At 37.7% G+C, this 26,248-nt stretch overlaps 1 protein-coding gene across 4 annotated transcripts in view; it reads left to right on the top strand.

Moving 5' to 3' along the window:
• BCO2 (beta-carotene oxygenase 2) overlaps positions 1 to 26,248 on the top strand; it is a 63,266-nt gene that overhangs the window by 25,222 nt on the left and 11,796 nt on the right. For all 4 annotated transcript variants that reach the window (XM_059930455.1, XM_059930454.1, XM_059930456.1 and 1 more), the window contains 6 exons: positions 8,242 to 8,453; positions 8,642 to 8,757; positions 16,331 to 16,433; positions 21,351 to 21,479; positions 22,779 to 22,939; positions 24,169 to 24,336. In XM_059930455.1, coding sequence (XP_059786438.1) covers positions 8,242 to 8,453; positions 8,642 to 8,757; positions 16,331 to 16,433; positions 21,351 to 21,479; positions 22,779 to 22,939; positions 24,169 to 24,336 — 889 coding nt within the window. The remainder of the gene's footprint in view (positions 1 to 8,241; positions 8,454 to 8,641; positions 8,758 to 16,330; positions 16,434 to 21,350; positions 21,480 to 22,778; positions 22,940 to 24,168; positions 24,337 to 26,248) is intronic.

A 26,248-nucleotide genomic window follows, 5' to 3' on the forward strand; every position in this document is an offset into this window, starting at 1 on the left:
GTTGTGGTGCACGGGATTAGTTGCTCTGCAGCATGTGGGATCTTCCCAGACCAGGGCTTGAACCCACATCCCCTGCATTGGCAGGTGGATTCTTAACCACTGCTCCACCAGGGAAGTCCCTTAATTCATTTACATTTAAGGTAATTATTGATATGTATGTTCCTATTGCCATTTTCTTAATTGTTTTGGGTTTGTTTTGTAAGTCTTTTTTCTTCTTTTCCTCTTTTCTATTCTTTTGTGGTTTGATGACCATCTTTAGTGTTGTGTTTGGGTTGCTTTTTCTTTTGTGTGTGTCTATCTATTGTAGTTTTTGGGCTTGCTGTTCCCATGAGGTTTTGATATAGCAGTCTATATGTGTACAAGGTTATTTTAAGTTTCTGGTCTCTGCCCTGCCTAGAGGAGTTCCTTTAGCATTTGTTGCAAAGCTGGTCTGGTGGTGCTGAATTCTCTTGGCTAATGGCAGCCTCCAGGAGGGCTCACACCAATGAGTACTTCCCAGAACTGCTGCTGCCAGTGTCTTTGTCCCCACAGTGAGCCACAGCTGTCCCCTGCCTCTGCAAGAGACCCTCCAATACTAGTAGATAGTCTGGCCCAGTCTCTTATGGGGTCACTGCTTTTTCCCCTGGGTCCTGGGGAGCAGAAGAATTTGTGTGTGCCCTCCAAGAGTGGAGTTTCTATTTCCCCCATTCCTGTGGAAGTCCTGCAATCAAATCCTGCTGGCCTTCAAAGCTGGACTTTCTGGGGAACTCCTCCTCCTATTGCTGGACCCACAGGCTGGGAAGCCCAACTCAGGGCTCAGAACCTTCACTCAGTGGGAGAACTTCTGTGGTATAATTGCTTTCCAGTCTGTGGGTTGCCCACCCAGCGGGTATGGGATTTTATTCTATTGCGATTGCACCCCTCCTACCATCTCACTGTGGCCTCTACTTTGTCTTTGGATGTAGGATATCCTTTTTGTAGGTTCCAGTGTTTTTCCATTGATGGTTGCTCAGCAGTTAGTTGTGATTCCAGTGCTCTTGCAAGAAGGGGTGAATGCATGTCCTTCTACTCACCATCTTCGAGATCCCAAATTAGATTTAAAGGGAGAGGTAGAGACCTGAAGTCAATGTGACTCTTAACCTGTGGACAAGAATAGCCCCACTTGGTTGTGAATCTCTGATCTCTTTGTTAGATGCTACTCAAAAGATCAACATGCAGACATAGTAGTGACATGACAAAGGCCTTTCTTCAATTAAAAACTTTTTATCAATGATTGCATTGAAGGCATGCCTATCAGTTTTTAAAATCATAGGACTCTGGGCAGAATAGTAAATATCCTCAGCATTTTACTATTTACCACTCATCTGGAATGACTTCAGGATCCATGATGAAGACACTCCAGCCTTGTAATTCCTTGACCGTCCCCACTGCAGTGATTGTCCCCTTCTGTGCCACTTCACTAAGGCCACGTACTGAGGCCACATCCTGCATCTTATTCCACAGAATTGCCCTACCCCTGAAATCTTGAACTCTGAAACTCCACTTGGTGCTCAAAGCCCCAATTTCCACACTCCTCCATTCCCATGAAACTTATTTTCAATTGCGTCAAGTTCTCTTCTTCTTACTCTTCTCCATCTTCTCAGTTTATCAGCTTTCCTTTAGTTTCTTCTCCCAGGTGCAGATTCCACGATCAATCCCTTCAAATACACTCTCACCACCATCCTCACTTCCTTTGCCTTGGCGATCTCTGCCTCTCCTCTGACCATTTCTGGTCCTACATTAGCCTATTTCTGGTTTCCTCCACTCAGGGCCCAGGCCTCCTGAGCACTTCTAGAGGAAACACAGAACATTGCGGATTGATTCAATTCCAAAATTATGATTTCCAGCCCCAGCTGAGCCCTTGGTGCTGCCAGGAAATCTTTAGCTCTTTCCAGCTTCCCACAGGGTCCCTTTCCTGAAGCCTCCATCACTCTCCCTGTCCCTTTCACTCTCAACAGATAGACCTGCCTACTTTATAATGGATAGAGGGGCAATTGGATTTGAGCTCCTTCAGCTGCTGTCTTCCCCACCTCCCCATCTCCCCACAGAGGTACCTACTCCTGCCTCTCATCATCATCAGAGGAAGTGGGCCTCTTCCCTCCTCATTCATGCTCCTCCCCTTGTATCTGTTTCTCCTTCACTAACCCCTCATCTCAGCCTGCAAATGTCCTCTCATTCCTAAGAAAACCCTCATTCCTTCCCACCTTCCTCTCCAGCAAATACCCTCTTTCCTCCTCTCACCGTTTCTGTTTTCCTGCTTACTGAGGTCTTCTCAGTTCACTGCCATCTGACTTTTCACCCCACCGTGCTATGCTATCAGTTCTCAGAAAGGTCACCAAAGCCTGTTAAATATTAAATGAAATGGGTTTTCCAGTCCTCAGCCTGACTTTTCTACAGTATTTGACCTTTTTGACCACCCGTCTTAACATTCTCTGGTCCTGGATTCCCACATAACACTTTCTCTTGATTCTTCTTCTGTCTCTCTGATTGCATGTTTTAAAATAATTTTTTTTGCTGCTCACTTCACTGCCCCTTTGATGTTGATATTCCCCAGCCTCTGACCTGAGCATTCCCTCCTTTTCTCTCATTGTATGTTTTCTTTGCTATAGTAGAAATAATACATTCTTTAGAATAAGATGGGGTGGGTTCAGATTTCATTTTCACCACTTATCAGCACTATGATCTTGAGCAAGGTTTCCCATATGAAAAATGGGGCTAATAAAATCGATTTTAATGACTGGATATGATGATTAAAGGAGATAATGCATACAAAGTGCTTCATTCAGTGGCTGACAGGGATGGGCACTCAGTACATTTTCATTCTCCTCTTTCCCTCAGTGCCCTCTCTCTCCACTCCCTTTCCTGCCATATAACTTCTTATGGTTCACCTTACTTTTGGAGGTGTTGTAGATCCCAGGATTTGGAGTCAGCACTGGGTTGAGATCCTTGTTCTGTCACTTACCTGTCCTGTGACCCTGGGCTTGTTGTTGCTCTGAACCGTGGTTTTCACATCTGTAATATGGTAATAGTAGTTCCACATCTCTAATCAATGTGAAGGGGGGGGATAAATATTTATATATTTGACCCTTGAACAACTTGGGGGTTAGGGGCACCAGCCCTCTGCATAGTGGGAAAACTGCGTATAACTTATAGTCAGCCCTTTATACCCATGGTTGCTTCACATCTGTGGTTCTGCATCAACCAACTGCAGATCATGTAGTACCACAGTATCTACTACTGAAAAAATCTGTGTATAAGTGGACCCATACAGTTCAAACTCATGTTGTTCAAGGGTCAACTGTATACACACACCATATATATATATATATATAAAGATGTGGTGAAGTGCCCAGCACAGTACCTGGCATGTAGTAAGTGCTCAGTAGATGGTGTTATTATCCCATTTGCACCTATGGCTATGTCTGTCACACAGAGATGCTCTCAAATATCTCTCTCCCACCCCACACCCATCTCTTGTGCTCTAGACCTGTATTTTCCCAACTGGCTGTGGAACATCTGTACCCTGATGTTTTGCAAACGGCTCAGACTCTTGTTCAAAACTGAACTGTTTGCTTTTCCCCAATACTTGCTCTTCATGTATTCTCTGTCTCAGTTAAAGAATCACCATCCATTCAGGTGTGACTTTTGGACTCTCTTTTTGTCACTGCCTACCTCCTGTCAGTCATCTCTGACTTATTTCTGCTATTTGTTCCTTTCTAACTGTACTGCTTCAGTTTAGTCTCTTATCTTTTCTCACTTGTATTATTGCCTGAATGCTCCTCTTTCTGTCCCATATTCTACTCTATGTCCAGAGTGACCTTCTTAAGATACAAGTCTCACAGTTTCACTTTCCTGTTCCAAAACTTCATGCTTTCCTGTTGAAGTTCTTTAAGCCTTAAATTTAAGTGCTGGTAGGTCTTGTGCTGACCTGTTTCTCTATCATCATCACCTGCCACTGACGGCTCTGTCTACACACTAATTTGTTTACTGGCTATTCCTCCAAGATACCATATGCCTTCAGGCTCTTCCTTTTTTTAAAAATTTTTATTACCTCTCACTAGGATACCCTTCTACTCTTCTCCAATTGGCAAACATCCTTAAAGAACCAACTAAATGTCTTCTTTCCTCTTGATCTTTCCCTGATAACCTCATCCTTCCATCCTGTTGCTCCTGTGCATAGGTAACGTTTTTTAACACTTCTCCATTGTTGCAGTAATCATTTTGTATTATAGTTATTTATATGCCTGTAATTGCTGAGCTTGGACAATGCCTGGCAGATAGTAGGGACTCAAAAAATGTTGGTTGATTTGAATAAATGAATGAATAGAATGACAGGGTCTAGAAGGATCTTGTGAGATGGAATCTAACAAGTTAAAATTTATTAAAGGTAAATATGGATCAAGAAAACCAGTTATTACAATAATGAAGATGGAAGAGATTGGTTTAACAGCAGAATGTGTTAAAAATTAGGGGTTTTGCTTGACAGCTCAGTGCAAGTCAGCAATTTGAGGTGGTAACAAATAAAAACAAGAAAGAAAGAAAAGAATATGAAATATCTTAAATGAGGAAGCTGAGTGTCTGAGTTTATACACAGAGTATTGTGTTTGGCTCTACGTATCATGATTTTATTGGGATTTAGACCAGAATAACAATAATTATTGAAACTATTTTGTTTTGAATGTTTTTTGATAAAAAAATTACCAAAATAGAGTGAGAAACCACTAGCTAACGTATCAAGGAAAAAGGGAGAAAGCAATGACAATGAAGGAATTCCCTGGCAGTCCAGTGGTTAGGACTCTGCACTTCCATTGCAGGGGACACGGGTTCAATCCCTGGTCAGGGAACTAAGATCCCACAAGCCGCATGGTGTGGCCAAAAAAAAAAAGAAAAAAAAAAAGAAAAGAAGAAAAGAAAGAAATGACAATGAAAAAGAAGCCATTGAAACAGATAAAAAATTATAGAAGATTTTGTGGGCCTCTATGCAAATACATTTGAAAACCTCAAGGAAATGGATAATTCCCTGAGGAAATACAGAATACCAAAATTGATAGAGGTAGAAAGTTTAAACAGACCAATTTCTGTAGAAGAAAACAAGAAACTTATTGTGAAACTGCTTCTTAAAAAAAGCACTAGGGGGCTTCCCTGGTGGTGCAGTGGTTGAGAATCCGCCTGCCAATGCAGGGGACACGGGTTCGAGCCCTGGTCTGGGAAGATCCCACATGCTGCGGAGCAGCTGGGCCCGTGAGCCACAACTACTGAGCCTGCGCGTCTGGAGCCTGTGCTCCGCAACAAGAGAGGCCGCGATAGTGAGACGCCCGCGCACCGCGATGAGGAGTGGCCCCCGCTCGCCGCAGCTAGAGAGAGCCCTCACACAGAAACGAAGACCCTCACACAGAAACGAAGACCCAACACAGCCAAAAATAAAAATAAAATAAATAAATAAATTTATAAAAAAAAAAAAAAGCACTAGGCCCAGATTATTTCACAGGGAAATTCTACCAAACCTTCAAATATCAGATAGTTTCAGTGCTCTATAGATTATTTTAAAGGATTGAAAATGAAGAGAAGTTTCCCACTTTTTATGAAGCAAGTATAATATTGATATCTACACATGATAAAGTTGTTACAAAAAAGAAGACAATTATTCATATTATTTATGAATATCCATAAAAAAGTGCGAAATATATAGTACTAATATAATATAAATATTTTCTTAACAAACAGAATCCAACACTACATTAAACATATAATTCACTATGATCAAGTAGGATTAATTCCAAGAATGCAAGATGGGTTCATTATTTGGAAATCCATTACTGTCATATACCATATTAATAGATCTCAAGAAAAATAATCATAATCATAGTCATAATCATAATCTTCTCCATAAATGCTAACAAAATGTTTGTCAAAATTCAACATCCATTCCTCATAAAAATACTCAAGATAGTAGGACTTGATGGATACTTTCTTAACACGATTTTGTACATATATGTATATATACACACATACATACAAATTTATATATGTATTTTATATATACATATATTTATATATGTGAGTATATATGTGTGTATATATACATGTATACGTATATATACACGTATATATCTACACACAGATATAAATTAATATATTTTCATTTTAGTCCTAAAACCAGTAATATTAATTGGGAACCATTACAAGTTTTTTTCTAAAGCAGAAACAAGGAAAGGATGCCTACTATCTTCACTTCTATTTAACCAGATGTAGCCAATACAATTAGACTAAAGAAACTAATTAGAGGCACACGGATTAGTAAAGTAAACCTGGAAAGCTGCAGAGAATTAATGACAAAATAACACAAACAAATAAAAGGTGAGGTAACAGGATGTAAAATTAACATACTGAAATCACTAGCTTTCATATACACAAATAATAACCAGTTAGGGGGCATAATGGTAGGAACAAACCTCATTTAAAATAGCAACAAAGAAGAGTAAATGCTTAGAAATGAGTTTAATAAGAAATGTGCAAACTTTCAAACACTCCTAAAAGACACAATTAAATGGAAAGATCCTCTGTTCTTGTATAGGATGGATGATTCAACATCACAAACATGTCAGTTCTCCCTAAGTTAATTTTTAAATTTAATACAATCTTAATAAAAATTCCAGTTTTTAAAGGAAGTTAGACAAATGAATACTAAAGTTCATGTGGAAAAATAAATATGCAAGAATAGTCAAGAAAACACTAATAAAGAAAATTCTCAGAGAGGGGTGGGGACTAGCCCTATCAGATGTTAAAATATACTATAAAGACTCTATAATTAAAACATTGTGATATTGATGCATGAATGGACAAATAGACAAGTGATACAGAATAAAAAGCCCAGAAATGGACCCAAGAACTTATGGAAATTGGGTTTATAAACTCAATAAAATTGAGGGAGAAAGCAGTTTAAACATCCTCTCATATCAAAAATGATAAAATTATAAAGATGTCATCTCAAATCACTGCGTAAAGAGGGCCTTAAAAAAAAAACCTTTATTTCCTGCAGCTTAAAAAAAATTGTGGTAAAAAACACATAAAATTTGCCAACTCAACCATATTTAAATGTACAGGTTAGTGTTGTGAAACAGATCTTCAGAACTTTTTCATCTTGAGAAACTGAAACTCTATACCCATTAAACAATAGCTCTCCATTTCCCCCTCCCCTGAGTCCCTGGTAACCACCATTCTACTTCCTGTTTCTGTGAGTTTGACTACTTTAGATATCTCATGTAAGTGCTATCATATAGTATTTGTCTTTTGTGACTGGCTTATTTCATTTAGATGGTGTCCTTAAGGTTTATCCATGTTATAGCATGTGACAGAATTTCTTTCCTTTTTAAGGCTGTGTAATATATATTAATATATGTATGTTAAATTTTGTTTATCCCATTCTTCAGCTGATGGATGCTTGGGTTGTTTCCACCTTTTGGTTATTGTAAATAATGCTGCTGTAAGATGGGTGTACAAATATCTCTTTGAATCCCTGCTTTCAAGACCATAGCCTTTTAAGACAAGCCTTTAAGAGAAGACCAAGCCTTTTAGCTTGTTATTCATGCTGAAGACATTAAGCATTCAATCTGTCAAGCATATGAGAGAAAAGACTAAATAATGTTAAACCCTTTTAAAAGCAAAGCACAAACTTTTCCTTACAGTGTTTTGATGTTCCATCATTTAGACACATCATTTCTATAGTATAATTATATGGACAAAAATGATTATCCAGTAAAGACAGTCATCTTACTTGCTTACTTTAGCATAGTTTTGATACATTTGAAAAAAATTTTAAATAAATAGAAAATGTAATATGTATAAGATATGAAGATAACTATCTCTAAAAGTTTTGGAATCCATTTTAATTTGAGAAATATCAAGCATTCCATATGCTGATATCTTGGCTATAGGTTAAAGACAGAATTATCTTAGGCGTCACCAGCTTAGGGTTTTTATTTAGCCCTCTGATGTGTGAGCTTTTTGATAAGGGGTAAGGGTCAAGAGAATGTAAGTTGCTCTTTCATTGTTATACTCCAGGATATACTCAAAAGCTATCAACCCTTAATTTCAAGTTCTTTGACTGAGCAGGTTCTGCTGGGAACCCATCCCATTTCCTTATTTCTGTATTTGAAATCTCTCATTTTGACCCCATGTTTATCTTCCTAATATTTATTTTTCTATTTTTGCTCCTGTTTAAAGGTACAATCACTGGTTTGATGGAATGGCTTTACTTCACCAGTTCAAGGTGGAGAAGGGCACAGTGACATACAGGAGCAAGTTTCTACAGAGTGATACATATAAGGCCAACAGTGTTCATGATCGAATTGTGATCTCAGAATTTGGCACATTGGCTCTCCCTGATCCATGCAAGAATGTTTTTGAACGTTTCATGTCAAAATTTGAACTGCCTGGTAAGCAGCCTTTAATATGCTCAGAATTTGCTGGGGATAGTGATGATTCTTTAAATTATTATGATATATGTCGATCTATATAAATATGAATATTGAAATATATATATTTTTGATATGAGAGGATGTTTAAACTGCTTTCTCCCTTGAGAAAGTTGTGGTGTTTAAATAACTCTGGGGTTTGATTTCAGCAATTACTGACAACACCAATGTCAACTATGTGCAGTACAAGGGTGATTACTACATTAGTACGGAAACCAACTTCATGAATAAAGTGGACATTGAAACCCTGGAAAAAACAGAAAAGGTAAAATATAGGTTAAAAATGAATATAATAAACCCTAAAATTTCTCTCCATTCAAAATACTTTTTAGAGTAGCTAATATCTGAAGAAAAAATTGGATCCTTAAACAAAATCAAAGTTACCCACTGATTCACGTCATTGTGTACCCTCTGTCCTGGTTAGAATGGCCTGTGGGGTTGGGGTTTTCCTTAAAGATAGTTCTAGACTTCTTCTTCCTTAGTCCTAATGTCTGAAGGCTAGGGCTAAGGAGAAATAGAGTAGTACAGACTTATTTTTTTTAATCTTTTTTTTAAACATCTTTATTGGAGTATAATTGTTTTACAATGTTGTTTTAGTTTCTGCTGTATAACTCAGTGAATCAGCTATATGCATACGTATATCCCCATATCCCCTCCCTCTTGCGTCTCCCTCCCACCCTCCCTATCCCACCCCTCTAGGTGGTTGCAAAGCATCGAGCTGATCTCCCTGTGCTATGCAGCTGCTTCCTACTAGCTATCTATTTTACATTTGGTAGTGTATATATGTACATGCCACTCTCTCACTTCATCCCAGCTTACCCTTCCCCCTCCCCGTGTCCTCAAGTCCATTCTCTACAGCTGTGTCTTTATTCCTGTCCTGCCTCTAGGTTCATCAGAACCATTTTTTTTTTTTTTTAGATTCCTTATATGTGTGTTAGCATATGGTATTTGTTTTTCTCTTTCTGACTTACTTCACTCTGTATGACAGATTCTATGTCCATCTACCTCGCCAGAAATAACTCAGTTTCGTTTCTTTTTATGGCTGAGTAATATTCCGTTGTATATATGTGCCACATCTTCTTTATCCATTCATCTCTTGATCCATTAGGTTGCTACCATATGACCCAGCAATCCCACTACTGGACATATATCCTGAGAAAACCATAATTCAAAAAGAGTCATGTACCACAATGTTCATTGCAGCACTATTTACAATAGTCAGACTTATTTTTGCCAATTCATTTTCTGCCTAGCTACAGGTAAAACTGGACTGGAGATTATCTAGACCCATACTGCCTTCACGTTACACATTAATTAAAGATAAAATAAAACTTTGGGCCAGAATTTTAATTTAATTTAATTTTATTTTATTTTTTTTTGATTTTTAGAAATTTCATGTAATGTCTGAAACATTTATATTAACATATTTCCATACATATTTCCATACAAATACAAATATAAGATTTTTAGAAATTTCATGTAATGTCTGAAACATTTATATTAACATGTTTCCATACAAATAACCCAATGAAAGTTTAGTATTAGTTGTTTTGTTTGTTTTTTTATACTGCAGGTTCTTATTAGGCATCAGTTTTATACACATCAGTGTATACATGTCAATCCCAATCGCCCAATTCAGCACACCACCATCCCCACCCCACCGCAGTTTTCCCCCCTTGGTGTCCATATGTCCATTCTCTACATCTGTGTCTCAACTTCTGCCCTGCAAACTGGCTCATCTGTACCATTTTTCTAGGTTCCGCATACATGCATTAATATACGATATTTGTTTTTCTCTTTCTGACTTACTTCACTCTGTATGACAGTCTCTAGATCCATCCACGTCTCAACAAATGACTCAATTTCGTTCCTTTTTATGGCTGAGTAATATTCCATTGTATATATGTACCACATCTTCTTTATCCATTCATCTGTTGATGGGCATTTAGGTTGCTTCCATGACCTGGCTATTGTAAATAGTGCTGCAATGAACATTCGGGTGCATGTGTCTTTTTGAATTACGGTTTTCTCTGGGTATATGCCCAGTAGTGGGATTGCTGGGTCATATGGTAATTCTATTTTTAGTTTTTTAAGGAACCTCCATATTGTTCTCCATAGTGGCTGTATCAATTTACATTCCCACCAACAGTGCAAGAGGGTTCCCTTTTCACCACACCCTCTCCAGCATTTGTTGTTTGTAGATTTTCTGATGATGCCCATTCTAACAGGAGTGAGGTGATACCTCATTGTAGTTTTGATTTGCATTTCTCTAATAATTAGTGATGTTGAGCATCTTTTCATGTGCTTCGTGGCCATCTGTATGTCTTCTTTGGAGAAATGTCTATTTAGGTCTTCTGCCCATTTTTGGATTGGGGTGTTTGTTTCTTTGATATTGAGCTGAATGAGCTGTTTATATATTTTGGAGATTAATCCTTTGTCCGTTGATTCATTTGCAAATATTTTCTCCCATTCTGAGGGTTGTCTTTTCGTCTTGTTTATGGTTTCCTTTGCTGTGCAAAAGCTTTGAAGTTTCATTAGGTCCCACTTGTTTATTTTTGTTTTTATTTCCATTACTCTAGGAGGTGGATCAAAAAAGATCTTGCTGTGATTTATGTCAAAGAGTGTTCTTCCTATGTTTTCCTCTAAGAGTTTTATAGTGTCCAGTCTTATATTTAGGTCTCTATTCCATTTTGAGTTTATTTTTGTGTATGGTGTTAGGGAGTATTCTAATTTCATTCTTTTACATGTAGCTGTCCAGTTTTCCCAGCACCACTTATTGAAGAGACTGTCTTTTCTCCATTGTATATCTTTGCCTCCTTTGTCATAGATCAGGTGACCATAGGTGCGTGGGTTAATGTCTGGGCTTTCTATCTTGTTCCATTGATCTATGTTTCTGTTTTTGTGCCAGTACCATATTGTCTTGATTACTGTAGCTTTGTAGTATAGTCTGAAGTCAGGGAGTCTGATTCCTCCAGCTCCATTTTTTTGCCTCAAGACTGCTTTGCCTATTCGGGGTCTTTTGTGTCTCCATACAAATTTTAAGATGATTTGTTCTAGCTCCGTAAAAAATGCCATTGGTAATTTGATAGGGATTGCATTGAATCTGTAGATTGCTTTGGGTAGTATACTCATTTTCACAATGTTGATTCTTCCAATCCAAGAACATGGTATATCTCTCCATCTGTTGGTATCATCTTTAATTTCTTTCATCAGTGTCTTATAGTTTTCTGCATACAGGTCTTTTGTCTCCCTAGGTAGGTTTATTCCTAGGTATTTTATTCTTTTTGTTGCAATGGTAAATGGGAGTGTTTCCATAATTTCTCTTTCAGATTTTTCATCATTAGTGTATAGGAATGCAAGAGATTTCTGTGCATTAATTTTGTATCCTGCAACTTTACCATATTCATTAATTAGCTCTAGCAGTTTTCTGGTGGCAGTTTTAGGATTCTCTATGTATGGTATCATGTCATCCGCAAACAGTGACAGTTTTACTTCTTCTTTTCCAATTTGTATTCCTTTTATTTCTTTTTCTTCTCTGATTGCCGTGGCTAGGACTTCCAGAACTATGTTGAATAATAGTGGTGAGAGTGGACATCCTTGTCTCGTTCCTGATCTTAGAGGAAATGCTTTCAGTTTTTCACCATTGAGAATGATGTTTGCTGTGGGTTTGTCATATATGGCCTTTATTATGTTGAGGTAGGTTCCCTCTATGCCCACTTTCTGGAGAGTTTTTATCATAAATGGGTGTTGAATTTTGTCAACATCTTTTTCTGCATCTATTGAGATGATCATATGGTTTTTATTCTTCAATTTGTTAATATGGTGTATCCCATTGATTGATTTGCGTATATTGAAGAATCCTTGCATCCCTGGGATAAATCCCACTTGATCGTGGTGTATGATCCTTTTAATGTGTTGTTGGATTCTGTTTGCTAGTATTTTGTTGAGGATTTTTGCATCTATATTCATCAGTGATATTGGTCTGTAATTTTCTTTTTTTGTAGTGTCTTTGTCTGGTTTTGGTATCAGGGTGATGGTGGCCTCATAGAATGAGTTTGGGAGTGTTCCTTCCTCTGCAATTTTTTGGAAGAGTTTGAGAAGGATGGGTGTTAGCTCTTCTCTAAATGTTTGATAGAATTCACCTGTGAAGCCATCTGGTCCTGGACTTTTGTTTGTTGGAAGATTTTTAATCACAGTTTCAATTTCATTACTTGTGATTGGTCTGTTCATATTTTCTGTTTCTTCCTGGTTCAGTCTTGGAAGGTTATACCTTTCTAAGAATGTGTCCATTTCTTCCAGGTTGTCCATTTTATTGGCATAAAGTTGCTTGTAGTAGTCTCTTAGGATGCTTTGTATTTCTGCAGTGTCTGTTGTAACTTCTCCTTTTTCATTTCTGATTTTATTGATTTGAGTCCTCTCCCTCTTTTTCTTGATGAGTCTGGTTAATGGCTTATCAATTTTGTTTATCTTCTCAAAGAACCATCTTTTAGTTTTATTGATCTTTGCTATTGTTTTCTTTGTTTCTATTTCATTTATTTCTGCTCTGATCTTTATGATTTCTTTCCTTCTGCTAACTTTGGGTTTTGTTTGTTCTTCTTTCTCTAGTTTCTTTAAGTGTAAGGTTAGATTGTTTACTTGAGCTTTTTCTTGTTTCTTTAGGTAGGCTTGTATAGCTATAAACTTCCCTCTTAGAACTGCTTTTGCTGCATCCCATAGGTTTTGGGTCGTCGTGTTTTCATTGTCATTTGTCTCTAGGTATTTTTTGATTTCCTCTTTGATTTCTTCAGTGATCTCTTGGTTATTTAGTAACGTATTGTTTAGCCTCCATGTGTTTGTCCTTTTTACGTTTTTTTCCCTGTAATTCATTTCTAATCTCATAGCGTTGTGGTCAGAAAAGATGCTTGATATGATTTCAATTTTCTTAAATTTACTGAGGCTTGATTTGTGACCCAAGATGTGATCTATCTTGGAGAATGTTCCGTGCGCACTTGAGAAGAACGTGTAATCTGCTGTTTTTGGATGGAATGTCCGATATATATCAATTAAATCTATCTGGTCTATTGTGTCATTTAAAGCTTCTGTTTCCTTATTTATTTTCATTTTGGATGATCTGTCCATTGGTGTAAGTGAGGTGTTAAAGTCCCCCACTATTATTGTGTTACTGTCGATTTCCTCTTTTATAGCTGTTATCAGTTGCCTTATGTATTGAGGTGCTCCTATGTTGGGTGCATATATATTTATAATTGTTATATCTTCTTCTTGGATTGATCCCTGGATCATTATGTAGTGTCCTTCCTTGTCTCTTGTAACATTCTTTAATTTAAAGTCTATTTTATCTGATATGAGTATAGCTACTCCAGCTTTCTTTTGATTTCCATTTGCATGGAATATCTTTTTCCATCCCATCACTTTCAGTCTGTATGTGTCCCTAGGTCTAAAGTGGGTCTCTTGTAGACAGCATATATATGGGTCTTGTTTTTGTATCCATTCAGCCAGTCTATGTCTTTTGGTTGGGGCATTTAATCCATTCACGTTTAAGGTAATTATCGATATGTATGTTCCTATGACCATTTTCTTAATTGTTTTGGGTTTGTTTTTGTAGGTCCTTTTCTTCTCTTGTGTTTCCCACTTAGAGAAGTTCCTTTAGCATTTGTTGTAGAGCTGGTTTGGTGGTGCTGAATTCTCTTAGCTTTTGCTTGTCTGTAAAGCTTTTGATTTCTCCATCAAATCTAAATGAGATCCTTGCCGGGTAGAGTAATCTTGGTTGTAGGTTCTTCCCTTTCATCACTTTAAGTATATCATGCCACTCCCTTCTGGCTTGCAGAGTTTCTGCTGAGAAATCAGCTGTTAACCTTATGGGAGTTCCCTTGTATGTTATTTGTCGTTTTTCCCTTGCTGCTTTCAATAATTTTTCTTTGTCTTTAATTTTTGCCACTTTGATTACTATGTGTCTCGGCGTGTTTCTCCTTGGGTTTATCCTGTATGGGACTCTCTGCGCTTCCTGGACTTGGGTGGCTATTTCCTTTCCCATGTTAGGGAAGTTTTCGACTATAATCTCTTCAAATATTTTCTCTGGTCCTTTCTCTCTCTCTTCTCCTTCTGGGACCCCTATAATGCGAATGTTGTTGTGTTTAATGTTGTCCCAGAGGTCTCTTAGGCTGTCTTCATTTCTTTTCATTCTTTTTTCTTTAGTCTGTTCCGCAGCAGTGAATTCCATCATTCTGTCTTCCAGGTCACTTATCCGTTCTTCTGCCTCAGTTATTCTGCTATTGATTCCTTCTAGTGTAGTTTTCATTTCAGTTATTGTATTGGTCATCTCTGTTTGTTTGTTCTTTAATTCTTCTAGGTCTTTGTTAATCATTTCTTGCATCTTCTCAATCTTTGCCTCCATTCTTATTCCAAGGTCCTGGATCATCTTCACTATCATTATTCTGAATTCTTTTTCTGGAAGGTTGCCTATCTCCACTTCATTTAGTTGTTTTTCTGGGGTTTTTTCTTGTTCCTTCATCTGGTACATAGCCCTCTGCCTTTTCATCTTCTCTATCTTTCTGTAACTGTGGTTTTTGGTCCACAGGCTGCAGGATTATAGTTTTTCTTGCTTCTGTTGTCTGCCCTCTGGTGGTTGAGGCTATCTAAGAGGCTTGATGGGAGGCTCTGGTGGTGGGTAGAGCTGACTGTTGCTGTGGCGGTCAGAGCTCAGTAAAACCTTAATCCACTTGACTGTTGATGGGTGGGGCTGGGTTCCCTCCCTGTTGCTGTGGCGGTCAGAGCTCAGTAAAACCTTAATCCACTTGACTGTTGATGGGTGGGGCTGGGTTCCCTCCCTGTTGGCTGTTTTGCCTGAGGCAACCCAACACTGGAGCCTACCCGTGCTCTTTGGTGGGGTTAATGGCAGACTCTGGGAGGGCTCACGCCAAGGAGAACTTCCCAGAACCTCTGCTGCCAGTGTCCTTATCCCCACGGTGAAACAGAGCCACCACTCGCCTCTGCAGGAGACCCCCCAACACCAGCAGGTAGGTCTGGTTCAGTCTCCCCCAGGCTCACTGCTCCTTCCCCTGGGTCCTGATGCACACATTACTTTGTGTGTGCCCTCCAAGAGTGGGGTCTCTGTTTCCCCCAGTCCCGTCAAAGTCCTGCAATCCAATTCCCACTAGGCTTCAAAGTCTGATTCTCTAGGAATTCCTCCTCCCGTTGCCTGACCCCCAGGTTGGGAAGCCTGACGTGGGGCTCAGAACCTTTACTCCAGTGGGTGGACTTCTGTGGTATAAGTGTTCGCCAGTCTGTGAGTCACCCACCCAGCAGTTACGGGGTTTGATTTTACTCTGCTTGCGCCCCTCCTACCGTCTCACTGTGGCTTCTCCTCTGTCCTTGGACGTGGGGTATCCTCCTTGGTGAAGTCCAGGGTCTTCCTGTCAATGATGGTCCAGCAGTCAGTTGTGATTCTGGTGCTCTCGCAAGAGGGAGTGACAGCACGTCCTTCTACTCTGCCATCTTGGTTAATCTCCCAGAATTTTAATTTTAATTCTTATTCTTTTGAACTTTCCTGTGATCTTGTGATCTTGGGCAAAAAAAAAAATTCGTACTGGATAATCATTTTTGTCCATTTTTTGTTGTTGGTGGTGGTAGAGTTTTTGTTTGGTTTTGTTGTTCTTTGGTCTTAGTTTCTTTTTCTTTAGTAGGAAAAATAATTTTTATTTCTCAGAGGTGAGACATTAGGGCTTAAACTGTAGTTTTTATATCTTATTTTAAAAATATTTGACACATCCCTACTGTCTATGCATCTAAATAGAGATCTGCCCATGTAATATTTAAGTCTCTATATGGTCTTAAATTTGCAGGTAGACTGGAGCAAATTTATTGCTGTGAATGGAGCAACTGCACATCCTCATTATGACAAAGATGGAACAGCATACAACATGGGGAACTCCTATGGGCAACATGGTAAAGTTGGGATGGGGGTCTTTTAAAAAATAATTGGGAGTTAACTATCCTCCCACAATTCCATTATGGCCAAGATGTTAACATATTTGAAACTTCATTTGAAAGGTTGAGAAAGAAATCTCCGAAGTAGCATTACTGAACTTAAAATGTATAATTTATAATTAAGTTCTGTGGTCTTTTTGCACATATGCTTGGAAGCTGATTTTCTATTTGATCTTTTCAGCATGACTCACATTTTTATGTTCCATTATGCTTTTTGGCTCACAAGCATTGTAGGGATGAGTAATGTATTTTTCAAACTTGAATTTTTAGGAAGTACCATATTGTAAGTATAAGAAATTTAGAATGCTACAGCAAAGAGATATAGAGAAGGTATACTGTATATTACATAGGAAGGAATTTATTATTACCATGGGAGTAATACACTACAAAGTAAGTTAAGGTTAAAGTTTGGTTGCATTCACAACCACTTACATCACATCTCTTTCCTGGTCATTCATATACTTCCCCAGCTGCCTATTAATCTGTTCCAGAAGGTTCTAGTGGCTAATAACGATAACCAGCATTTATTGAGTGCCTAGTATGTGCTGGTGTTAACTTTTTTCCATATATTTTCTCATTTAATCTTTATAAAAGTCTCTGAGAAAGGTACTATTATTTTTATTTTTAAAAAATTGAAGTATAGTTGATTTACAATGTTGTGTTAGTTTCTGGTATACAGCAAAGTGATTCAGTTACATATATATGTATATATATATTCTTTTCCATTATGGTTTATTACAAGATATCGAACATAGTTCCCTGTGTTATACAGTACAACCTTGTTGTTTATTTTATATATAGTAGTTTGTATCTGCTAATCCCAAACTCCTAATTTATTCCTCACCCCTTTCCCCTTTGGCAACCATAAGTTTGTTTTCTATGTCTGTCAGTCTATTTCTGTTTCGTAAAGAAGTTCATTTGTATCATGTTTTAGATTCCACATATAAGTGATGTCGTATGATATTTGTCTTTCTCTGTCTGTCTTACTTCACTTAGTATGATAATCTGTAGGTCTATCCATGGCATTAAGAAAGGCTGTTATTACCCCCATTTTATAGACAAGGGCAGTGAACCTTGAGAAGATTTAAGATGCTTGCTTAGGCAAGCTTCAAGTGTCTAGTCTGAGTAACACACAAAAACTTGCTACTAGTCACTCCATTAGATCATCTTAATTATTTATCACTGACTACAGAGGCGTCTCTCAAGGCATGCACATTCATTATCCTGTACCCAAGTACACATCTCTCTCTCTGTTTGAAAAGGAATGTGTAAGTATAAGCATTAGAAGTTTCTGACTATCTTAGCTGTCAATCTGTCATCTATAACCTACGAATCTTTTGTATGGGTTAACTTTTGAATAGGTTAATATATACATATGGTAAGTAATTGACTTTGTGGGTTGTTCATCTCTACCTCTCCATATTTACACGTATGAGTGTATATGAAAATGAATACTGCAGGTTTGCTTTTTACCAGCTCAAGAAGAGTTAGGATACCCTGGAAACTTCATCACTCAGCCCTCTCTCTTCTTTGTTACCCGACCTCAGGTTGGGATGTATTCTTCAAAGCTGTTATAGGAGACAGCAAACATCTTTTTAGGTAAAATCTTTCAGCAAATGGGTAAACTGACTCAGCAATATTTTGTCCATGCATCTTATTTGATCATAAAAAAAATTCATTTCTTAATAAATTAACTCTAATACCCAAGTAGATAACTTCGTAACTAGTTCATAATATGAGAAATACTGTTTAACCATTCTTAATTATTTTTCTAAAATAAATAGTCATTAGATCAGTGATTCTCAGCCTTTAGAGCACCTAAAAACCATCTGGAATGCTTCCTAGCAATGTAGATCACTGAGCTTCATCTTCAGAGATTCTGGTTCACTAGACCTGAAAAAGGGTTAAGAGTCTGCATTGTAACTACACTTTCACTCCTTATCTTGGTACATTTTAACAAGATCTCCAGGTGATTTTGGTGCAAGTGGCCCATGAATCTTTGAGAAACCTTGCCACCAATCATCAGAGGCTGTGCTTGTTATTTTGCCTCAATTTGATGTTTATACAAAGTCCTGAAGAGTCTCCCAGAGTTAGGCTCACAGTATTGGGCAGGTCATTCCTCTAGGCATTCAGTTCTCTGCTGGGTGTTTCCTGAGTGTCTGTCTGCTTTGCTCATGCCTTCAAGACTTGAAGTTAGGACAGTTCATTAACTAGCAGTGTTCAAATTTAGTGAATTGAGTAATTGTCACTTAATCCAATTGCTGAGACAGGAAATTTTTCTCTTGATCTTCTAATCTCAACTAAAACTGGATTTACTTCTTTTTTCTTACTTGATTATTTGGTTCAGTGAGGAATTTTTAAACTGGAACGCAAATGTACATGTAGCTGCAGGGAACTCTACTAGATAGTATGCGTTTGGGGGAAATTTAGTGATTTTCTTTGTAAATAAAGTGCTTGCTAATAATTTCTACCTTTCCAGGTATTTTAAAAAGCCTTTTTAAAATTAAAAAAAAATCCTCTAAACATTAATCCAGCTAGTTTTAAGTACTAATTTAAAATACATAAACAGTTAGACAGTAGTATGGTATTCTTGGAACTCTAGAGTTTGTCTTTCATTTCTTTTATAACTCATCACTGTATAAAGCATGGTGTTTTATTTATAATTGGTTCTCAAAACATATAATGTCCTAACCTAGACCTCTCCATCAGTTGCTTACTCAGTGTTTTTACTAAGATGTCTGATAGATGTTACAAAATTAATTTGTTTAAAACCAAACTCTTGATCTTTCCCTCTAAACTTTCTCTGCTTAAAATGTTCCCTATCTCAGTTGATGGTAACTCTGTCCTTCCACTTGCTTAAGATGATAACTTTGGAATCATTTTTTATACCTCTCTTACATCCACATCTAATGGGTCAAAAAGTAATTTAAGTAATGCCTTCAAAATATATCAAAAATCCGACTACCTCATATCACCTCCATTGCCACCACTCTGGTTTAGGCCACCATTCTTTCTCATTTGAATTATTGTAGTAGCTTCTTAACTAGTCTCGTTACTTCCCCCCTTGCCCCACTTCAGTTTATTCTTAGCATATCAGCCAGTTATCCTTTTAACCCACCCCACCTCATCTAGAATTTTCTCTTTGCTTACTATGGATAGGGCCACACTGGCCTCATTGCTCTTTTTTTTTTAAATTTTATTTATTTATTTATTTATGGCTGTGTTGGGTCTTCGTTTCTGTGCGAGGGCTTTCTCTAGTTGTGGCAAGTGGGGGCCACTCTTCATCGCGGTGCGCGGGCCTTTCACTATTGGCCTCTCTTGTTGCGGAGCACAGGCTCCAGACGCGCAGGCTCAGCAATTGTGGCTCACGGGCCTAGTCGCTCCGCGGCATGTGGGATCTTCCCAGACCAGGGCTCGAACCCGTGTCCCCTGCATTGGCAGGCAGATTCTCAACCACTGCGCCACCAGGGAAGCCCAGCCTCATTGCTCATATTTGAACACTCCAAACTTATTCTTGGCTGAGAATCTTTGCATCTGATCTTCTCTCCACCTGAAATGCATTTCTCCCAGATATCCTCAAGGCTCTCTTCCTCACTTCCTTCAGGTCTTTACTCAAATGTCACCTTCTTAGTGAAACCTTCCCAGACCACCATAATTAAAATTGCAAACAGTAGCCCCCATCCTTATACACTCACTTCTAATCCCCATTCCCTGGTTTATTTCTCAATATAGTTCTTCTCATCATCTGATGCATTATATTTTTACTTATTGTATGATTTTTTTAGAATTTGAGCTTTATAAATGAAGAGCCTTTTGTCTATTTTGTACACTGCTGTATACAAGTGTCTAGGATATGGTACTTAGGACTCTTACAAGAGTGCCTAGAACATAGTTGACACTCAGTAAGTAGTTGCTGATAATGAGTAGGGAACTGTATGGTTATCTTGTTCCAAAGGAAGCTTAGTGATTGTGAAGTTCTATAAGTTACCTAAGTTCTTCAGGACCTACATTGGCACTTCTAACACCAGGAAGATAATTCAATATGAGCTCAATATTTGTTCATTCATTGAGTGATTTAACAAACATATGTTGTTAATCTGTCAGTAGTATTTATAGTGTACCTACTAAATGCCAAGTCATTGTTTGGTACTGAATATGCAAAGATGTATCAGACACAATTCCTGCTCCAGAAGAGCTCAGTCTACTAGGAAACAGATAAATAAGCAGAAAATTATAGTACAATGAGATAAGTACTATGACAGTATAGGATATAATTAAAGCATAAAGGAGGGGCACCAAATACCTTTGGGTGGGGAAGAGTCAGGAAAGGCTACTTGAGGAGTGGGTACCTGAGTTGATTCTTGAGGAAGTAGTAATAGTCAGATGAATGATTGCATGAATGAATGTTGATGAGACAGGATGAGATGGGACCCAAAGTGACCCCAGGGATCTAGAAGACTGAAAGGAAGGAGTTGGACATAGGTACAAATGGAGATTGTAGTTTTTGGAGCTGGGGAGTGGGAAGAAGGACAAATAGAATTTGAGGATATTCCTGGCTGCTACCTTATCTTTTCCTATGAAGCTGGGATTGAGTTCATCTTCAGAGAGCTAGAGGGGAACCATTTGTGGACATTAAAATACAATAGCTGTTGGATGATTACTTTGTGTATGATGTTTCAAAACGTTAGCTAATACCTTTTATAAAGTTAATATATTTTTTGTATCCAAGTCTTTGAAATAACCCTTTATGAAATATGGGTGTCATGCATATTGTATAAATTTCTTAACTGCTTTTGCCTAGTTCACAAGTGCAAGGGTTATCTTTTTTCTTAAAGTGAATGTAAAACAGTTAAGACAGGACTTTCCATTTTCCAGGCTCTTGCTATAATGTTATTCGCGTTCCTCCGGAGAAAGTAGACCTTGGGGAGACAATCCATGGAGCCCAGGTGATATGTTCTATTGCTTCTGCAGAGAGGATGAAACCTTCTTACTACCACAGCTTTGGTGAGCCCAAAGATAAGACAAATTTTAATGGGGCCTGCCTTAAAGTAACTGTTGCAGAGGGACAAATTTTGACAAGTACTCTGTTAATACAGTTTATTAGAGTATGGTGATAAGAGACCAAGGTTGCATTTTAATGCCAATTAAGTTTATTCTGTTTAGTCACATACTTCTTACCCTAGCCAACTGACTGATTGAAAACATATTTTAATACAAGCAATTACTAAAAAATTAATTGGAAACACCAATTAATTTTTAAGTTTTTAATTAATTGACTGCTCTAGGAAATAGTTGTCAGTTTAAGAAATCATTGGTCCCTTCCCAGCACATTGAGTCAGGCTGAGATTTTGTCACCCAGCACTAACTCCACTTCAGTTCTCTATAGAGAACAGCCTCTCCCTTCAGCCCCCTGCTCCAGGATGACACAATGAGTAACCTCTAGTCATAGAAATCAGTCTCTTTGGTTGTTTTATATTATGTTATATGTCATTGAATATCTAAATACAAAGTTAAAAAAAAAAAACATTTATGCATGTTTCCACAACAGAGACTATGGACTTTGGGTGATTGTGATGTGTCAATGTAGGTTCATCAGTTGTAACAAATGGACCACTCTGGTGGAGGAAATTGATAATGTGGAGGCTGTGCGTGTTTGGGGACAGGTGGTATATGGGGAATCTCTGTACCTTCCCCTCGATTTTGTTGTGAGCCTAAAACTGCTCCAAAATATAAAGTCTTAATTAAAAAAATAATTTGACCATAAAAAATTGACAGAATTCAATATTTTAGGTAACTTTAAAGACCACAAATAATAATCATACAGGAAAGACCTTGATTATATTTTGAGGGAGGCAATTCATATTCCAGGTAGATTGATTCAGCTTTTTCTCAGAATATTTATCTTCTGCATCCTAAACCTTTATAGCCAATCTGCTCCTGGATTGTTACCTCCAGTATAAATAGCAAAGGGATTAAGGAATACAGGTCTAGATCATAAATGACACTTTAATATAATGCTTCTTTGTTCCTAAACCAAAACAATTTGACAAGAAAGAAAGAAAAAAAAAGACAAAAAGCAAGTTGAGGGCATTCAACCCAAGCTATTCTAAGCAGTTCCTGTTTTTATGTAGGAACAGAAAATATATATAGTAAAGCTGGGAAATGATGAAGAATTATTTCTGACTGGCATTTGTTTAGGTCAGCAGTAATGTGTCCAAGCCTTCAGACAAGTCCCCAAACTGTCACATTTCAGACAACTCTAGTTTGCCAAATAACATTTTATTGTTTGCTTGAACCTTTTAGGAATGACAAGGAACTACATTGTCTTCATTGAACAGCCTCTAAAGATGAATCTGTGGAAAATCATCACTTCTAAAATTCGGGGAAAGGCCTTTTCAGATGGAATAAGCTGGGAACCCCAGTATAATACACGGTTTCATGTGGTGGATAAGCACACTGGTCAGGTGGAGAATTTTGAGTGTATTTATTGTGAAAATGATTGGACATGAAGGCAAATTTCCATGTGATTGACTTTTATTTATTTATTTATTTATTTATTTATTTATTTATTTATGGCTGTGTTGGGTCTTCGTTTCTGTGCGAGGGCTTTCTCTAGTTGTGGCAAGTGGGGGCCACTCTTCATCGCGGTGCGCGGGCCTCTCATTATCGCGGCCTCTCTTGTTGCGGAGCACAAGACGCGCAGGCTCAGTAATTGTGGCTCACGGGACTAGTTGCTCCGCGGCATGTGGGATCTTCCCAGACCAGGGCTCGAACCCGTGTCCCCTGCATTGGCAGGCAGATTCTCAACCACTGCACCACCAGGGAAGCCCCATGTGATTGACTTTTGCCTTCACTGGGCATTACTTGCATAAGACACTCTTAATCAAGGATATTACCTTCTTCCATAATTAGGGCTAGTTATTTATTAATTAATACAGTGGATTTTGCATATTAGAAAATTGTAGGAAATGGTTTTATCCTTTAAATTATCTGATTCAATTAAAATGACATCTAGGAAATCCTTTTAGCATTTTAGCATGGATTTTTCCATATAATAATATTTGCTAAAGAGGATATTGTTCATGCAGAGGTCTTCTGTAACTTTTGCAGTGATATTTTTATTAGCTGCTTCTATGATTTCTTGATATGTAAGTATGATAATCCTACCAAAGTCTAAAGCATATTGGTTAAATATCTTTCTATATACTCCTGATTAATAACACTATTGTATTTGTCCACTTTTTAACCTCTCTAAAGAAATAGTATCCTAAATTTACTGTATCCTAATTTCATTACCAAAAAAATCCCATTTTAGTAATGAGTGCATTTTTCAAAGGATTAGTCACTTAATTTATCATAAATTCTTAATAGAAGTATTTTCTATTTAACCATGTAGTTAAGAGTCTAGGATTTATTTATCCTTCAAAATATTGGGCCATATTTCATGAGAACTTTAAAGTTAGTTGAAACAGTTGATTGGTCTATATCAAATAGCCCCAGTTCATTGATTAATATGAGATGAGATGATTTTAAATCAAAGCATATTTGCTTCTACATTCCGAATTCTGGTTTTTATACCTACCAGGCCTGTCACTTAAAGAGGGGGAAATCTTAATTTGAGCTTTGTGGATCTGTACCCTAAAGGAAATAAAATAAAATATCTATTTTTCACTGTTTGTGTTTTCCCCTGCAGCTTCTTCCAGGGATGTACTACAGTAAACCTTTTGTTACTTTTCACCAAATCAATGCCTTTGAGGACCAGGGCTGTGTCATAATTGATTTGTGCTGTCAGGATGATGGAAGAAGCCTAGAAGTTTACCAACTACAGAATCTTAGGAAAACTGGGAAAGAGCTTGATCAGGTAAAGTTCTCTGATTTGTCAGGAGTTGTCAAAATATTTTTGATCTAGCCAAGTTCTGGCTTTGGGTTTGGAATTAGCTGTTTCTCTTGCCTCTCTTGTAAATAAGGAGGGAGAATGGTTTTAAAGCATTGAAGATACAGCTTTGTAATTTATTTATTTAATATTTCAAAATAATTTGAAGTATGTATTTACGTAATACCTAATAAATAAAAAGTATGTTAAAGAAAGCCAAGAAATATGTTTTGAAGCACTTGTGATTAGTTCCTTATTACACTTGGGCACTAAACATACTTACATTTCCTGGAAGGAATAGTAAAATGGACTGTAATATTAATTCTTTGATTAAAAAAAAGTGTATCAGTTCATCTAGCTTGAAGGGATTTACTTTTTCCTGATAATCAGTTCAAGGCAGAATTTTTCCTTGGATTATGTAATGTAAATTGTTTTCTGCTATAGTTTTATATTAATTAATTAATTAATTTTTGGCTGCGTTGGGTCTTCGTTGCTGCGTGTGGGCTTTCTCTAGTTGCGGCGAGCGGGGGCTACTCTTCGTTATGGTGCGTGGGCTTCTCATTGCGGTGGCTTCTCTTGTTGCGGAGCACGGGCTCTAGGCGCGCAGACTTCAATAGTTGTGGCTCGCGGGCGTAGTTGCTCCGTGGCATGTGGGCTCTTCCCAGACCAGGGATCGAACCCATGTCCCCTGCTTTGGCAGGCAGATTCTAACCACTGTGCCACCAGGGAAGTCCAGAGTTGCAATTTTCTGATTCTGTTTATGACTTTACTCAAAGTTTTGTGTTCTTCCGCCTTTTTGTTTCAGGTAGAAGAGCTCCTTTCAACCTTTCTTGAAAGGCAGGTTTAGTGGTGCTGAACTGTCTTAGCTTTTGTTTGTCTGGGAATGCCTTTGTTTCTCCTTCATATCTGAAGGATAACTTTGCTGGATAGAATATTCTTGGGTGACAGTTTTTATCTTTCAATATCTTGAGTAAGTCATTCTACTCTCTTTTGACCTGTAGAGTTTCTGCTGAGAAATCTGCCAGTAACCTAATGAGGGTTCCTTTGTAGGTTACTATCTTTTTTTCCCTGGCTGTCTTTAAGATTTTTTCTTTGTCATTGACTTTTGACAGTTTTAACATAATGTATCTTGGAGAAGGTCTTTTTGCATTCAGATAATTAGGTGTTATCTTTGCTTCAGAGACTTGGATATCCAGTTGTCCAGGTTTGGGAAGTTCTCAGCTATTATTTCTTTAAATAAACTCTCTGCTCCTTCCTCCTGCTCTTCTCCTTCTGGGATACCCATTATCCTTCTGTTACCCTTCCTAATGGAGTTGGATAGTTCTTGTAGAAATCTTTCATTTGTTTAGATCTTAGTTCCCTCTCCTCTTCTGTCTAATTTCTAGCTTTCTATCTTCAAGCTCGTTAGTTCTCTCTTCCATATGGTCTGCTCTATTTCCAGTGCTTTCTAACGTTCTAACGTGTTCTTCATCTCATTTACTGAATTCTTCAGCTCCAGAATTTCCAGTTGGTTATTTTTCATAGTTTCAATCTCTTTGGTAAGATATTTCTTCTGTTCATTTGTTTTATTTCTGAACTCATTGAACTGCCTTTCTGAGTTTTCTTGTAGCTCATCAGGTTTCTTCAGGACAGCTATTTTGAATTCTCTATCAGTTAGATTGTAATATTCCATGACTTTAGGTTTGATTTCTGGAGATTTGTCTTTTTCTTTATGTGATACTGTGTTACCATGTTTTTTTTATGGTGCTTAATGAGTTGATGTAGCCAGCGCATTTGAAGTAGCAAACACCTTTCTTCTTTAGGTAAAGCTTTTTTTTTTTTTTTTTTTACTAGATGCTAACAATTCAACAGGTTAGTTATTAGAGGGCTTTCTTTTGTTCATAAGTAGGTGGCACAAGTT

Source organism: Balaenoptera ricei, chromosome 8 (genome assembly GCF_028023285.1).
Source record: "Balaenoptera ricei isolate mBalRic1 chromosome 8, mBalRic1.hap2, whole genome shotgun sequence".
Taxonomy (NCBI): domain Eukaryota; kingdom Metazoa; phylum Chordata; class Mammalia; order Artiodactyla; family Balaenopteridae; genus Balaenoptera; species Balaenoptera ricei.